Source organism: Scardinius erythrophthalmus, assembly GCF_964197995.2.
Source record: "Scardinius erythrophthalmus genome assembly, chromosome: 3".
NCBI lineage: Eukaryota > Metazoa > Chordata > Actinopteri > Cypriniformes > Leuciscidae > Scardinius > Scardinius erythrophthalmus.
In genome coordinates this window covers 16,798,371-16,815,998 of record NC_138223.1, presented here as the reverse complement: position 1 = coordinate 16,815,998, position 17,628 = coordinate 16,798,371, and the positions used below count along the sequence as shown (strand labels likewise).

The window sequence follows — 17,628 nt, the reverse complement described above, 5'->3', positions numbered from 1 at the left end:
ACAAAACAGAATTTATTATGATGCATGGATCTGGCCTATTTGTTATTGTACAGAAGACAAAGCAGTAAACTGACAATTTGATCAAAAGTAAACAGTAGCTGTCCTTTGTCTACGTCATTGCACTTTGTGTTATGGAAACAGATTGTCTTCTCATGGCTTTCACTTTGAATGAAACAGTTTGACTTGTTAAGTGTCTATCTATCTATCTATCTATCTATGCAAAGTTTACTCATTAAAAATCTAATATTTTCTAATGAGTTCTGATAGTATTAAAAGAATCAGCTAGAACATAAGTAAAATCATGGTTTCATTTTCTGTTATTATTGCAAATTAAAAACCTTATAAATGAATCTAGTTTGTGTTTTAAAACAAAAAATGTTTTTTAAAATAAAATAATGACATAAAAATATTTAGTTATTTTTGTGGTGGGGCTTGTGCAGATATTGGCAGAATGATATTCTGAATAAAGTAATCTTTATGGCCATTGAATGATGACTCATGATGATGTTTATGGCTGGGCTGTTCTCTGTTTAGGGATCACCTTGAGATGTTCTCAGGGTATCAGGAGCGGGAGGACTATGAGGACGAACTGTACGGGGATGAGGCGGACTCTGGTTTGTCTGACGCTGACAGCGAGCTGGAGTTCCGGCTCTATTCCCAGCTGCACTACAACGCTGAGATCCAGGAGGACCGCGAGGACTCGAGAGAGGTCCAGTCACCAGTACCACGGACTCAGCCACAGCAGAAGTCCTTGCCTCCTGCTCCACCTGTAGATGTTATTGTGATCGACTCCGGCCCAGATACCATCACAGTGTCAGACAACACAGAGGAAGATGACAGCGTGTGTGCTAACAAAGGTCAATCATCAAAATACTGGAAAAGGATGTTGCATCCCAATAGCATACCTTCACCCTGTCCACCACAAGTTCAAACAGGAAGGAGCTCTCCAGATGATATCGTGGTGTTGGATTCTGAATCCGACGAGAGCTCTTCTGAATCTATACCTCCTTTTGTGGAGGATCTGGATTCGGACTCGGACTCAGATGTACTGGAGAACTGGATGATTCTGGGTCAGGAAAAACAAGAAGAAGATCAGAGCATCCAACTCAACATCTCCAAATCTGAGAATCCAGGTAAGGATTTTCACTCAAGTTTAAGACAAATACTAAAGCTGTTAAATAAGCTCACCTAAAATGCCCATGTGGCCTTCCACTATAAGAACAGAATGATCTATATTAAAGGCAGGGTAGGCAATTTGTTCCAGAAACATTTTTTGTTATGCTGATTGAAAGTCTCTTCACATCCTGATAGCAATCACTAAGTGAAGTGGTCTAAATGTATTTAGGCTATATATGCCGTCTGTGGAAGGTGTAGGACCATAAAATGCTCGTCCAATCATTGCATTCGGTCCGATACGATGTCATACCTGCCTGTCAACATATATGTATTTTCATATCTTCACGCTCTCTGCTCGCACAGACATCACACTTCATCAGCGCGTTTCATTCTATTTCATTCACGAGTTCTCTCGCAACGCTTTTGTTTGCTCCCTGCTGTACGCGTTCATGTGTTTTGAAGGAGGCGTGGCTTTGGAGACGCCCTCAAGGGAGGGTGGGATCTTATGCTTTCAAAGCTAGCTCGCTATAGAGAGCCTAAGTCCCTCCCCTTCCGGTCGACCACCATGGGACCTTAGTTCGGAAAAATATTGTATGGTAGTCAATGGCGAGAGACAACGAATATTTTGATCTCGTTTGAATTGTGCCCTGATTTACACATATGATGTTTGCCAATTTAAAAGATGCATTTTAAAGTCAAGAAAGTCGCAGCTTGATGTAAAACTGCTGAGGTATAAGACTGTGAAAATACGTAATTACAAAGACTACAAACCCAGAAGGCGCACATGGGACGTCATACCTTTTCTCTCAATGAATGAAGCAAACTTTACTGAAGCTAACGTCTGACATTTTTTCTATAGTCTTACATTATAATCGTAACGTTACGCCGTCATGCCTGAGTGTTTTGAGCCAGAATACACACATACGAGCAACGGATCTTGTGACGTACATAGTGCGAGACGAGAGATGTAGTTCATTGAGCGATTTTCACATAAAACTAAACGTTACTCTTCTGTTTTATGACAAACTGCGACTTTCTTGACTTTCATAATTACCTTTTAAATTGACAAACATCATATGTGTAATTCAGGGCACAGTTCAGACGGAATAAAAAGATAAGTTGTCTCTCGCCATTGACTTCCATACATATTTTTTCCGAAATAAGGTCCCATGAGCCAGAAGCGGAGGGGCGGGACTTAGGCTCTCTATTGCTAGCCTTTCCGAAAATTGCCTACCTTACCTTTAAGTTGTTCGTTTGTTTTAAATGTTTTGATGTAAAAATGTAAACAAACCCTTGCAGACTGCACTTTTAAAGGGACAGTTCACTCAAAAATTAAGATTCTGTCGTCATTTACTCATGTTGTTCCAAACCTGTATGACTTTCTTTCTTTTGTGGAACATAAAATGTTTTGAGAAATGTTTTTTTTTTGTAATCAAAACTGTTTAGTTACCAACATTCTTCAAAATATCTTTGTATTCCTGAGAAGAAATAAAATAATACACGTATGATCACACGTAAATGATGACAGAATTTTCATTTTAAGTGAACTGAGTATTTTGTATTATGTTTGCACTTTTCTTTTCCATGCAATGAATGACTGACTAGGGATTTAAAAAAATAAAAAAAAATGACATAAAATTAGCCCATGTGACTTGAACGCATATGCCAAGCCATCAAAGCCAGTGGTGTAAGAATTCATGGCAACCCATGTTTGATTATTTTTACATTTTTTTTAATTTTTTTTTATTTAATACATTTCTTTTTTTCTTTCCTGGGTAGTGCTGCTTGTACATCATCTTAATCATATTTGCACAATCTTTATGGATGGGCTGCCTAGAGGGTCTGCAGGCCAGAGCACTTGTGTTAATATAAGCAAAGCAAAAATGTGTGTTTATCCCCAAAACTCGGCTGTATGTGAATAATCAGCGAATTTGATGTCTCATCTTCATGTATTTGTCATAAAGTTACCGTGCCGGTGTAACAATTGAACGACTAGGTGTGAGCGTGAGCACATGCGTCCGGCTTTACGTGTGTAAAGTTAATTTGCATGCGTGTGAGAACATGCAGGAAAAGCGATGAGGGAATATTTCTGTGTATGTAGTGGAAAAAACAAACAAAACATAACAAACCTCCTGTCAGAGAGAGAGAGAGAGAGAGAGAGAGAGAGAGAGAGAGAGAGAGACTTTAATCATAGATGAATAAAAATGTCTTTGCAAATCTCTCCAGATCTACACATTAGGTTAACCTGCAGAGCTCAGCAAAGCAGCAAACCTCTCTCTCTGTTTCTTTCTTTCCTCTCTTCCCTCAGTCCTCCCTGAATGTGCTGTCCTCATTTCCATTCGTAGACTCCTTCCTGTTCCTATTATTCATTTTCTACTCTTTCTCCTTCTCTCTTTCTTTTTTTTTGATCTAGTTCTCCCCTTCAAATACAGAGCATTTCATTGTGCCTTTTCTCTCTCTTTCCCTCCCTCCCTCCATCCATCCATCCTTCCTTCTCTTGCTCTCTCTGGCTTATTTGAATGGTGACTGTGGAGGAGTCTGTGGGCTGGTATTTCTGCTCTGTCGGTCATGCCTCTCACACTCATGTGCAGAGGGGGCCTTCTCCTGCCCTGGCCTGCTTTTGTTACCCAGAGAGAGAGATTCAGTGGAGGATGAGAGAGAGGGAGAGAGAGAGAGAGGAGGGGTACAGAGGGATATACAGAGGGTGGAGGGAGGAATGGGGCAGCTCTCTGTCTCTCTTTTTCTCCTCTGTGTCTCTGATCTCTGGGGCTTGACCCTGCACTCCAGAACATGTGGGTCACACAAGGGAGGGGAGCTGGGAGGAAGTGGCTGAAGAGGTTGCAGTCTGCATGTGCACTTACACCTCTAAAAACCAGAGGTTTCCATTGCCAGTTTAACTGTGGTAGAGCGGGACAAAAGGATGCCCGGGTGAGGTGGGAGTGTAGGTGAGGGTTGTGAGACCATAAAAAAAATGTGTGCGTTAATTGGACTTGAGAAAACTTATAGCCTACCAAACCAGAGCCATCATAATTTGTTCCCAGCACCCACAAATTCAATTGACAGCCTTAATATATACCATATCATCATGATATATTTATCATATACACTACCGTTGACATTTTATAAATGTTTTTGTCTCTTATGCTCACCAAGGCTGCATTTTTTTTATCAAAATACTGTAAAAACAGTGATGTTGTTAAATATTTTTTACAATATACAATAACTGTTTTCTATTTTAATATATTATAGGATGTAAGGCAAAGCTACATTTTCAGCATCCTTACTCCAGTCTTCATATTTTTCATATTTCTGTGGAAACCATGACATTTTTTATAAGATTATTTGATGAATAGTTTTTTTAAATTAAATGTGAAATTAAAATCTGTTGTAGCATTATAAATGTTGAAAATAAGTATTAATTTCTCAAAACAATTAATTTTTTTTACTGACCCCAAACTTTTGAACGATAGTGAGTGTATACCATATTGTAGAATAGCGTTGGACTGAAATTTCAGACAAGACATGTTTCTGTAGCTCAAACAGTAACTGATAAATGTATACCTTGAATGCAATGGAAAAGTCGCTTTAAATAAAAACAGTCAACTGTATAAATGTAAATTAGATGAATTCTTGTTTTGTTTATTGGCATTGTCCTAGGACTGCACACACGTGGCCAGTTAACAGAAATGTTAGTTCCCCTTTGTGCCATTTTCAACATCACAACTTAGATTTAAAAATAAATACTTAAATAATAAATACTAAACATTTAATAATTAAATCAATATTTGAAATCTCAAAATTTTAAGCAAATAGTTTTTTTTATGATTTGTTTGATATCAATTAAAAATGTCAAATAAATATATATTAGATGTATATATCAATTCTTTATTATTAAATACAATATTTAGAACGTGAGCATAATATTAGCCATAAGCCATTGCAATACACAATCTACCACTTAAAAAGGCAGATGTGGTGTATATATAGATGGAGTGAGCCTAGCTGTTTTGTTGGCATCTAAAATACCTCCAAAACACAGCATTGTGTGCATAGGGGGACGTAAACACATTTTGATTTGTTAACATGTCCTGTCCTGTCATGGCTATATGCACTCTCCATAGGGGACGAGGAATTTGTGTTTAGTGTGATTGTGTTTGTGATACACTAGTAAAAAGCTTTAGACAGCAGTGACTAATTTCATTTGAGCACACAGACTCACACTCACACACTCTCGCACAAATCCAATTCTCTTCAGTTGCAAGGTCTCAACTATGTGATGTGTCAGCCGAACAACATACAGTCGTATTGTGACACACACACACACACCGAAATCCAATTCTCTACAGTTGTTAGTGTTGCTGTTACTATATGGGAAACACACACACACACATACACATAGGTTGACAGAGGTTGATTTGTACACATTTAGAAGACAAAAAACCTGAGAATGAAAATGCACACAAGTGTTTATCATCAATTAAAGCGAGATTTTAATAATATTTCAGCTCATCCATCTACAGTACTCTGTCAGGAGGACAGGTGGGTGGGTGGAAAAACACAATGATGGCACGATGAGACAAAAAATCCCCCAAATCCCACCCAAAATATCCTATTTGTCCTTACAGTCCAGCACACACAGGTTGTGTCTCTGAATCTATCTGACTTTAGGATGGAGGGGGGCCCTTGGACCCCACTCAAACAGAACAGACAAGAAATATGAGAGCCTCCAAAAAAAGGAGGGGGAAACTCCGCGAAGGGGGGCTCTAAACTTGAATTCGAGTTGTTGAGCCTTCCTCAGTGGTCACACTTTCTTTTTCTTCCCCCTTTGTGCCTTTTTAATTTCCCTTTCCCCCTTTTTATCTTTTTTTCCCCCAGTGTTTTTCCCTCCCCTTTTTGGTTCTGTCTGGTTTTTCACCCTGTGAACACCAAACTTTGTCATTAGGTTGGACTAAAGCAGTGGCAGCAGATGGGCATTAGTTTAAGCTGAATGCATGGGTGTTTGAAAGAGAAGTGTCTTTGAGTGTGTTTGATATACTGCAGGGCATATGCAAAGGTAAGACATTAGCAATCCGTCTCCCTCTCGTTTTTTGTTTCAAGGGTTCAGAAATGGCATTACAGCTTCTTTAGAGTTGTTCGTAGCTGTTTGCGTGAATCATTCTGTTTTTGGCTCTCTTACTCTGTCTATTGTGACTCGACTGCCACCTTCAAAGTAGTAAACGTGGCCCACCGTATCCTATTGGGTGTTGTTTTCTCTTGCCGTCATCGCCTCATTCTCTCTTGATCTCCCTCTTTTTTCTTATATTTCCCTCTCACTCTCTTTCATGAGGCCACACCCAGACTTCCACGTATAACTGACAGGTGTCAATCACCTTTGTTACCTTTCCCTTGAACTTTGACTTTTGCACCATTGTGAAGCTTATCTTTAAATTAGGGATTTTGAATGAAACTAAATTGTTTTGGTAGCCATTTGGTAACCAAAGCTGCATTTATTTATTCAAAAATACAGAAAAACATTTAAATCGTGTGAAATATGTGTACAATTTGAAATAACTGTTTTTCTATTTCAAAACGTTTTAAAATGTAGTTTATTTCTGTGATGCAAAGCTGAATTTTAATGAACCTTCAGTGTCTCATGAACCTTCATGAGATCATTCACAAAATCATTCTAATATGCTGATTTGCTGCTCAAGAAGCATTTCTTATTGTTATCAATGTTAAAACATTTGTGCTGCTTAATATTTTTGTGGAAAACATGGTTTTCCTTGGATTTTTTCCATATACATTTTTCCATCCATTAGAGTTTATTTAAAATGACAATGTAAAAATATTTACTGTCAAAATTGATCAATTTAATGCATACCTGCTAGACTTCATATAAAAAAACTATATATTTATAAAAATGTGTGTATATATATATATATATATATATATATATATATATATATATATATATATATATATATATATATATATATATATATATATATATATATATGAAACAGATATAGGTAATATATTTATTTATTAAATATAAATATATTTATTTATACAGCCAAGTCTTTATATTATTCCCATTGAGAGAGCAAAAGATTAATACAAATGCCAATAGACTTCTAGAACAAAGTTGATTATTGTGTGGTATGGATGTAAAAACTGCACATTTTTGCATATGCTTGCATTTTTTTACGTTTCTTTTGGATTTTGATGTTCACAATCAATCATGGATTTGCATTCTGTTTCAGTATAATAAGTGCTCTTTAACTCAAGACTGTTTCCTTCCAAACACATAAGCAACCTTACAGTTTGTTTCTTAGTGTAAATTCATAGATATTTATGTTTCATGTGCTTGTTTTCACATTGAGCTGTGTGTGGTGAGAAGGGCTTGAAGGTGAGGTGTAAGTGAATATGAATGTGGTTGTTTTGAATACGCAGTCAATAGAAGAGGAGAAGTGCATCATTATGGATGGGTCACAATGCTCTAGCTTGAGGCGGTGGCGGTCGGTCTCGAGAAATGAAACCGTATATGTTGTGTTGTAACTTCTGTTGCTGAGTGCTATAGAGAGTGAAGGTGTTTTATCTGCAGGATTTGTGAAGACTGCGTACTGCTGCGTGATTCTAGCAGCTGTGTGTGTGTGTGTGTGTGTGTGTGTGTGTGTGTGTGTGTGTGTGTGTGAGGCGTGGCAGCTGCGAGGTGATATGTGTCTGTAGGTCTGTGTGTGTGAGATTGGAGGGCTTTTTGGGTGTAAGTTTGTGTAATACAAGTGATGCTGGTGTGTGTGTGTTATTTTGTGAGTGTGTGGACCCGGAGGTGTGTGTGTGTGTGTGTGTGTGTGTGTGTGTGGCAGGGATAGGCATCAACTCTTATCTGGGCACAGCAGTGCCACTTCAGCTGAAACACCACACCCATTTCTCCACACGGTTTGTTTGAACAGACGCCATGTCCTCGCACAAACACACAGATTTGTCATAAAATCACAGCTCGAGGCTGTTTTTTTCTATATTTTGAGATAAGATATTTATTGGTTGGATTTTATTGTAGGAATATTTAATAATTACTACGTAAATACTGTTACGAAATTATTATGAAATGGGCCTTATTGGAATTTATGAGAAACGTCTTAATGCTGTCAGATATTGATGCATTTGTATGAATTTTGATCATACGGTTTTTATTTATATGTATTGACATTAGTATTGACATTAGTATTGAATTGCTTTTCAAAATGTTAAATATAATTTTCCCTATCGTTTCCTACTACATCAAGCCAAGATTATTTAAAAATTATTTTCACTGTACATATTTGTACTGTATGTATTATAATTGTTATTTTTACCTTATTGTGCATGTGTATCTAATTCTGTTTCCGAGCACACACACACACACAAACCAAAATAGTCAAATAATAGCCAAAGTATCATTACAATCCATTGATTAGTGACTATAATTGGTTTCACCTGTTTTCAAGGACAGTCTAACAAGCTCCCAGAGGTCCCATATTTATTATGAAGACTTTTGTTTTATTCAAACAGTATCTATTCAGATCTCAAAAGGTATTGTTATACATCTGTCATACTGTATGTAGTGCCTAAATTCACTTTTAATACTTTATTTTGTGGGTGTTTTTTATTTATTTATTTTTTACAAACCCTATAATATTGTCAGCTGTCATCCTTAACATTAAAAAATAATTATTAGCTTATCTGTATCAAGGGAAATTTCAATATTACTACTTCTCTACGGTCAGATTTTTATCATTGCAAGCTGTTAATATTTTTTTCCACATATTTTTATATATATATATATATATATATATATATATATATATATATATATATGTTTCATATCTTATTTGAACCATTTTCGTCAGGACCGTTCTCTTTATCAAAAAAAGTAGGCAACACGACTCACTAAACTTTTGCCTTAAATCGAAAGAATCTCATCAAACTTTTCCAAGAGATTGTAATTTTCCATCGGCTCGACATCCGGCTTCTCTGTGAAAAGAGCATTTCCATCAGCTCTTTCTTCACGAATGGCCGGTGAACTACGCTATGAGTGTGGGCAGTGTAATCCTGTTTGAAAGGTCTGCGTGTGTTCCCGGTTGGACGTCTGGCGTTTTGGGTGGGCTCTGCATGGGACAGCAGGTATCCTTAATCATGTTACGGGGTGCGGGGTGTATTTTTGAGAAGGCGTTAGCTGGCAAGCTCCCATCCCAATTTCATACTAAATGGTCACACACCAGGTTTGATTAGAGAAGGCAAGGCCGAGGTACCCATTGTCATAGTTTCTGTCATTGGTGCAGAGCGGCAGGTCTGTGCATTTAAAGCCGCTGTAGTTTTTCTGTTGGAGGAATTATTCACTCCATTTTCTGCGAGTTTTACGTATGAAACGAAAAGTATTTTGACTATGGTAATCTGAGTGAATAGACTTAACTTTTTTTTTTTTTTTGTCAGACTTTACTTTTTCTCACATTAGTCCAATACACTTAAAAAAAAAAGAAAAAAAAAAAAATTATATACATTTAATACATGCGTTACATTTATGACAAATGAGCTGTTTTTGTTACATGAAGATTTACCTATTCACCAATGAATCTAAATGCTTTAATGAAGTTATCTCAATATGTTTATTAATATATTTTATAATAGTTAGGAGAATATTCTCCCAGAGCAGGTTAAATCTGAATGTCGTGTCTGTTCCTCTGTGATTATCTTCACAGCACAAAGATGCAGCGTTGTCCCGGAAAACCTCAAGTCCAACATCTGTGTTTGTTTTTGCAGGTGCTCATTTGGTTTGATGCGAACGTTTTTTTTTTTTTTTTTTTTCAATATAGAATATTTGTGTGGGCTGTTTAAGTGTAGTGGAAAAAGTCCCCCCACCCACTAACTTCTGTTGATAATTCCACACACCAAATATATTTGTTTTTCATAGAATTATTTAAATGCGATGACAAGATGGTGGTCAAAAAAACAAGATGCAGATTTAGTTTTTCTAAAGAAGAGGAATTGAGAGGTTGGTGGTCCATTGGCACTGCAACAACGTAATGAAGACCCACAAATACAGAAATGAGTCATGTGGGTCGTAGAGTGACTATTTATTCACATTTAGAGTAATATTGTAATATATGTTAAACTTCATTTAAGTGTAATCCAAGCCAGAATATTATGGTTAAAAATTCCTGGCCTGTGGATATTATCGTTTCCTCTTGTCTCTTATAGTCTGGGTTGATTATCATTCTGAGGTACTGGCCCTCATAAGTTGTGTGTCGGTGCGGGGGAAACTTCAATGAGGGGGAAAAGTAATTGCAATTACCAATAAAATTCATTATAATTAAGCAGTCATTTAATATAAAATCAAATTATTGCCTCAGCAGCCGAGGACGGAGGCACCCCAGTGAGACCTGATTAATTTTTTCTTCTTCTCCCTTTCAGCACAACTGTAACTTTTAAATCACTCTGTCTCTTTGGGTGGGGTGTTTGGGTAAGGGGTATTTATTAAAACTGAGCCAATATGATGATTACCTGACTGTTTGGGATATTTATTAGACTGTACACTATTAGACTATAGATTATTAATATCATTTCATTAGTGCAAAATGAAGCGGGAATATTCTGCATCTGTTTTGAATCTTGTGGCCTCTTTAAGTCGACCTTGTGGATGCATTTCAAAAGGCTAGGAATTGGAAAACTGATATTGTTATACAACAGCTTAGTGCATGGATCATTGTAATGTTTGAAAACAAAAAAATATGATTTGTCTTCTATTCAGTCACTGCATTTATATAACTGCTATAAACCAATTCTCAAGAGCAATCAGATTTGATGTGAAATATTAAGTACAAAAGTAAACAAAATATTAAAGTACAGAAATATTAAAGTAAAGTGTGTCCTAGGTTTGGAAGTTACGTGTATTGACTATAAAAATAACAGTGATTTATGCATATTTACAAGCAACTAATATTAAACCTGTTAATATTACTCGCTACTTATGCGTGTAATTAAATTGTAACAAAGACTCGTTAAAGTAAAATTAAATAGCTATCGCACTTATCTTTATGTACTAAAGATATCCAGATAAATATAGATGGCAACCTACCTATAAAAACTGGGTCAATATTATCACAGTATTCTGTATTACTTTCCAAATGCATTAGTGTAGATGATTGACATTCACTTGTTCAGATGTAGTTCTTAAATATCTACCCCAAAAAATTCATTCTTGATTAAGTTCTGAAACTATGAAAATGTATCATTGGAAAGTCATATTCATGATATTTATATTTTACCTTTTCAGACATATTGCCCTATCTCATTTATTTCTCTTGCTTGTGACTGATCTCTCCTCACACTCATGAGCTTTGAGGTTTTTGTGTGTATATATATTTGTATGCCAGTCAGTCTGTGTCTCACTGTTACTAATCTCTCAAGCCTTCTTAACTCCCTTAGGGACCTTCCGGAAAACGCCACCTCACTATTATTAGGGTCTCTTTTGCATATTAAGGGAGTTGCTCTCAATCGTGTATGTGTGAGGAGAGAGTGAAAGTGCGCAATGTGCAGCAAAAGTTTTCCTTTTTGTTGCGCCAACTGTTAAACCAAACTCGTGACATCAAAAACAACGTAATAACTGCTCTAGTTCTCTAGAATGGTTACGGTTTCTGTGAGGCAGAAAGAAAGAACCTAAAACATCGTCAGTTATTAATTCTCCTTAATAAACCATATTCACCACTGTTCTTGCATTGTAACTATTTAGTTAACTTGTATTTGTTCTACGACTAGTAAGTTCAGGTAAATCCATGACTTCATATTAACATTGTAATGGTTTAACTTTTCTTAAGGTGTATTTTTAATTTTATTATGAAAAAAAAAAAAAAAAAAAAAAAAAAAAAAAAATATATATATATATATATATATATATATATATATATATATATATATATACTATATTATATTATGTTCTTCTTTTTTTGTGATATTGGTCATTTATTAATGTCACATTTAAGATTGTTAAAAATATTTATTTATTATTTTTTAAAAATGTATATATTATTTATTCTTTAATCTTTTAATTTATTTGTATTTTTATTATAGGGTATTAATGCTACCTTAAGAAACCATATTTGCCATAATTCTTGCATTATAACTGGTATTTGTAATAAGACTATAGTAAATTCATGATTTTGCTTCATATTACCACCATGGTTAATTCTACTTTTTTTAATGTTTTTATTGATTTATTTAGATTTCAATTTTTTTTAAATAAAATTTTCAATGTGAGACCTTGCATTTTGCCTTTTCACAGTGGTTCTAATCTCATTATTTTAATTTATTATCTACTTTTCTTGACTCTATGCTCATAAGAATAACGTCTTTCTTATACAAATTTTTGGTCTCTGTGAAATTATAGAATACTTACTTCACTGGTTTGTAGGTGACATTATGTTTTTGAACCACACAAATGCTTGCCTAACGTTTTAAGATGTTTTATTGTTATGTTATTCATTGAAGGCTTTGAAACCCTTCTGTCCTCCTAGATTTCTGTATTTCATACAATGATATAAAAACGTATCAAATAATCCTCCAACATGCAGAAATAATGAAACCCCGCTTTGGGATTTTAAGCTTGAAAATTTCTAGTCATAACTCGTAATGACATGGAGATGTAAAGCTTTGAGTTTCGTCTGCTATCTAATACAGCCCGAGCATATACAGTTGGTTTAGCTGTGATAGCTGACAGTGGAGCTGAGAACCTGGCAGTGTAGATTTTGGCTTCATTGGCGGAATGAGGCCGATATGTTCATGCGGCGACTGTCGGGAAGCCATTTCTCTTATATCATTCCACTTCTTCTCCCATTTACTGTCACTGCGATTGCTGCATACGCCAGACATATTGGTTTATCTTTCCACTAACATCCAATAATGTTTTTGCTAGCTGTCATCCTCATTATCACATAAGCAGGGATTTTTATTATAATATTATGAAGCCTAAACATTTCTTAGAGTAAATAATAGCTACACCAGCAGGAATGCTGTTGAAAAAAAAATAATGTTTAGGCTGGGTGAAGAATAAGACTTTTTCAAAGCGGCATGTTGTTTGTATGGTTTATTTATTTTGCCATTTTTATGACAGGACATTATGAAAGAAGAAGGGGGAAAATGTGTGCTGCATCACCCGTGTAAGCATAGCAGCTCCATGTACGCTTATAGATATGCAATTTGTTTAGTCCTTTTATAGTTCAATAGCCCCATGATAATTGAACAGATCTGGCAGATGTTAAAGTCGTCATGAAACTGAAATTGTCTTTTCTTCCCTGTTGTGACGCATATGTGATTGGAACAACTTCTTAAACTTCTTAAATGGATTTTTGTCCATTGGGAATTGTTTGGATCATTGTCATTTGCTAATTTCTGGAAAGGTTTCATGCGAGTGGCAGGTTGCTGAAGGTGAGGGATTGAAACTTGTCTGCCTATTGGACAACCTTATTGCCCAGCCCTCATGTCGGTCCGGTGTAACACTTTGTAAACAAAAAATGCTCACAATCGCAAGGATTTTTTTAGATGAGGCCATAGAGTACGTTTAGCATGCTAGTTAACTTTTAGCAGATGTACACATTTAAAAGTTTTTGTGAAAAACAGACTAGAAATTGTGATGACTCATCCTGTGCACTACACATTTTATCCAATCAGTTGCTCTATAGTTAAGGGATAATGTACATCCAGCTGGTTGTTATCAGAACCCCGAAGCGGAGGGGTCTTGCATCAGCCTGAAGGGGTTTATTCTGCGATAACAACCGGCTGAATGTACATTATGCCGCTTATTACACGGCTACTTGCTTGCTACTAGTAAATATTACACATGAAATATTGATCTGAGTCTAAATATTTTATTAGCTCTTTAAACGCAAAGCTTCCGCAGAGAAAGCAGTTGCTAGCACGGCAAGTTCAAACTAGATGGACATTTAAGGCATACGGTACAGTCACACCAGTTATTACACGGCATTTCGCCACATAAGTAATAATGGGCATAAGAGATATTGATCTGAGATGAAACTGTTTTAAAATCGTACCTGTTCGTTATCTTATAATCCAACAGTGTACAAAACAATAGTCGCAAAATGGCAGCAGCTGCGTTTGAATGAAGCAAGAGAGAGCGAGTCCACAATACTGGATGACATAATTAAATAACTGTACACAAAATATTGATTTGACTAGGTTTTGATATTTTATTAGCTCACCAAACGCAAAGCTTCCACAAAGAAAAAACTTTCCTAGCAAGCGTATAGCTCTGCTGACTGTTTTCAGCGGTTGTTATCGGGGAATAACATACCGCTGGATGGCGTGATTGACCTATCAGGTTCAAGTATTACACAGAGCCATGTAATAAAATGAGAATAATACCACCTTCCTCTAATTAGCATGTAGCCAGTCATGATTCATGGCTGTGACAGAACTAATTCCTATTGGCTATTAACAAATGGGATGCACCTGTTTTTATATATCGCTGCTGTCAAAGTAACATTCCTATACAAAATAATGTCGCAGTGACAAACGTCCTCGTTTAGGGTGTACCAAATGAGCACACAGTAATGCCCTGCGCCCTCCAGAGTGAGTAGGGCAAAGTGATGCTCACTTTTGAATAGATTTTGCTGTCTATCTGTCTATCTCTTTTCTCCCCTTGCACTCTTCCTCTCTCTCGTTTTCCTGAAGTGCGGTGATCAATAGTAATTGGGTTGCCGCTTCTGACCAGCTTAGTGGCCCGGTGGACCAGCAGGAGGAGAAATGGAGAGTGTTTACGAGGTACTGAGCGTGACTGACTTTCCTCCGTAAATCTCTCCATATTTATTCAGCATTAGGCCTAATCTAAAAATCTTTCTTTCTCAACCCCCTGTTTTATCTATATATTTTTATTTTCCGCTTCTTTCCCTCTCTGTCTCTGTCATGCACCAAAGCGAGAGAGAGAGAGAGTGAGTGAGAGAGAGAGGGGTCCAGAATGTAATCCTTTTTGAGACTAAACCACCGGTACTCTTTGATGGCATATTTAATAGATTTTTCCCATAAAGGCTTTTCCTTAAGTGACTACATTCAAATAGAGAGGTATTAGTGATGGCATTAGGCAATCGTTAAGGTGTATTAAAGAAACCTCCTGTTGTTCATATAAATACGTTCAATTCAATTTGCAGATCACTTTTGGTGTAATTGGATTTTCTGATGTATGGTGCAAGGGCACTTTAGGGTTATATATTCACTCTACTTGGAAAGCTTCCTCTGTCAGTGACAAATTGTATAGCACTCACTTTGTAAACAAAAATGCACACAAACTTGTTCGTTTTTTGTTCATGAGTGAGATGCATGCTATTTGAAGAAATGAGCATTTGCAAATGGAAATGCCAGGCTTGCATGGTAGAATAGAACATAATATAAAAAAACTTTCGTGACTGCGTATAGGACTGCAACGTCATGTGAGCGTAACCGTGATAGAGACTGTACAACATGGAATGTCATGCAATTTTTAATCTGCAAAAAGAGATATGCCCAAAATCTTATATCACGATACAAGTCATTTTAGTTCACGATAACAATATATATCACAATGTAGTTATTTTTGCTTTAAATAAGTGCGTTTTTATTTTATAAATTTTTCATACCATTAAAATTTCATTATTCTTAGCACCATTTTCAATATCAATTAAAAAACTAATACTAGCTTAAAAATCTCAAAGTAAACGGTGATAAAAAAGAGCAAAGAAAACAAACTACAATAGAACATACACACATGAAATAGACCCACCTGAAAAACTTCAAGCCCTAGAAATAAGAAATACTACATAAATTGTGTAAAGTAATCAAATGCTTAAAAAAATGCATAGTCTACTGTGTAAATTGAATAAACATTTATTCTTATTAAAGTTACAAAAGTGATTCAGTCAAGAGCTGAGGGATTTTCTCTTTTTGTTGTTGTTTGATTAACATTAATAACGAAAGCAGGTATATTTGAAAGCTGTCACTTTAAGACCGACTGCACGGATCCATCATACTCGAGCGTTTTCTTTCTCAACTCTTTACATTGACTTAAGACAGAAATTACCATGTTTACTTGCAAATACACTGTGTCAGTGGTTAAATGTACTTGCGCCTCAATGTTTTTATGATGCGAAATGTCTAAAGGAATTAAACAGACAGGACAAAAACATCTTATATTTCAGAAGAGATCTGTGCATAAGTGTAAATGCAGCTAATTAGATCTCCCGCTGTCTATGATGTCATCAGTCAACAGTTAAGCTGAGAGAAAAATCACTCGCAGCTCTCGAATGGAAAACGTTCAGATACTTAAATACTGAAAGCACTCTTTGTTTATTGCTTGTAATATGTTTCTTTGTTCCTCTTTTTTATTTACTACTTCCTTTTATGTTTTGAAGCTAAATTAGTTTATATATTTTAAATTCTTAACATACAATTGTTTTAATATTTTTTCAATATGTAATTATATTTAAAATTACAATTACATATGTAATAATAAAAAAGGTTTTAAGATTTTCAAGTCTGTAAAAAGTAAATCAAAAATCGTTTTAGAATTGGACGTGACTCCCAGATTCATAATCGGATTCATTTCGGATCTGCTGTTTTCCCAAGAAACCCAACACTGAACCAATAGGACAGTGTTTCGGGTAAACATCAAACAGGAAACAAAAAAAGTAAAAGATAAAGATTGTTTATTGTAAAGGAGTTGAATAATTTTTTTTATTTGATTACAAGTTTTATGCATTCATTAGATTCCCACAGTTTTTGATGATCAATTAACTTAACACACTTGTTTTTTTGTTTGCTTGGTTCCTTTTTTTCCTGACCAAAAACAACAACAACAACAACAGTTAGTCCTGGTCCGAGTAGTGTTCAGATTGGCATTTTTATCACCGAACCAAAATAGACCAAACTTAAAGGCATAGAGATATGTTCACAACCTGATTGGTCGGCTTTTATGACGAATTGCCTATTTTGAGACGGAACTTGCCGAACATCCAAAACAATGTCGTGTGCTGGGATAAATGCGCTCGTTGTATGTGCGTATTCTGCTTGTGATGGCATTTTGACCAGCTGAGAACTCGCGAAGAGTTTCAAAATGTGTAAAGGAGTCAAAACAGAGGCAGGAAACCTTGTGCACCAGGGTTCGGATGGCAGCGTTCACACTTATTCAAATGAACCGCACTAACAGAGCAATCGAACCAGGGCTCGTTTTAATCGAACCAAACATGCCAAGTGTGAACACACCCTTAGTGCGGTTCATTTGAATAAGTGTAAACGCTACCATCCGAACCCTGGTGCGCCCCAAACAAGCGGACCAAGACCACTGAAAAGATGGGTCTCGGTCCACATCCAAATGAACTCTTGTGCGGTTCGAATGATGTAGGAACGTAACATGGACCAAATACATGTAATCAAACCAAAAACAGGAAAATAAGACCCTAAAAAGGACAGAATGTAGGTTCACACACTGTAGGCTTCATCACCTTTTTATATTCA

At 36.0% G+C, this 17,628-nt stretch overlaps 1 protein-coding gene across 1 annotated transcript in view; it reads left to right on the top strand.

Moving 5' to 3' along the window:
• The window catches only part of zcchc7 (zinc finger, CCHC domain containing 7), a 53,767-nt gene that overhangs the window by 688 nt on the left and 35,451 nt on the right, over positions 1-17,628 (top strand). The window contains exon 2 of the mRNA XM_081360626.1: positions 535-1,133. Coding sequence (XP_081216752.1) covers positions 548-1,133 — 586 coding nt within the window. The 5' untranslated portion in view covers positions 535-547. The remainder of the gene's footprint in view (positions 1-534; positions 1,134-17,628) is intronic.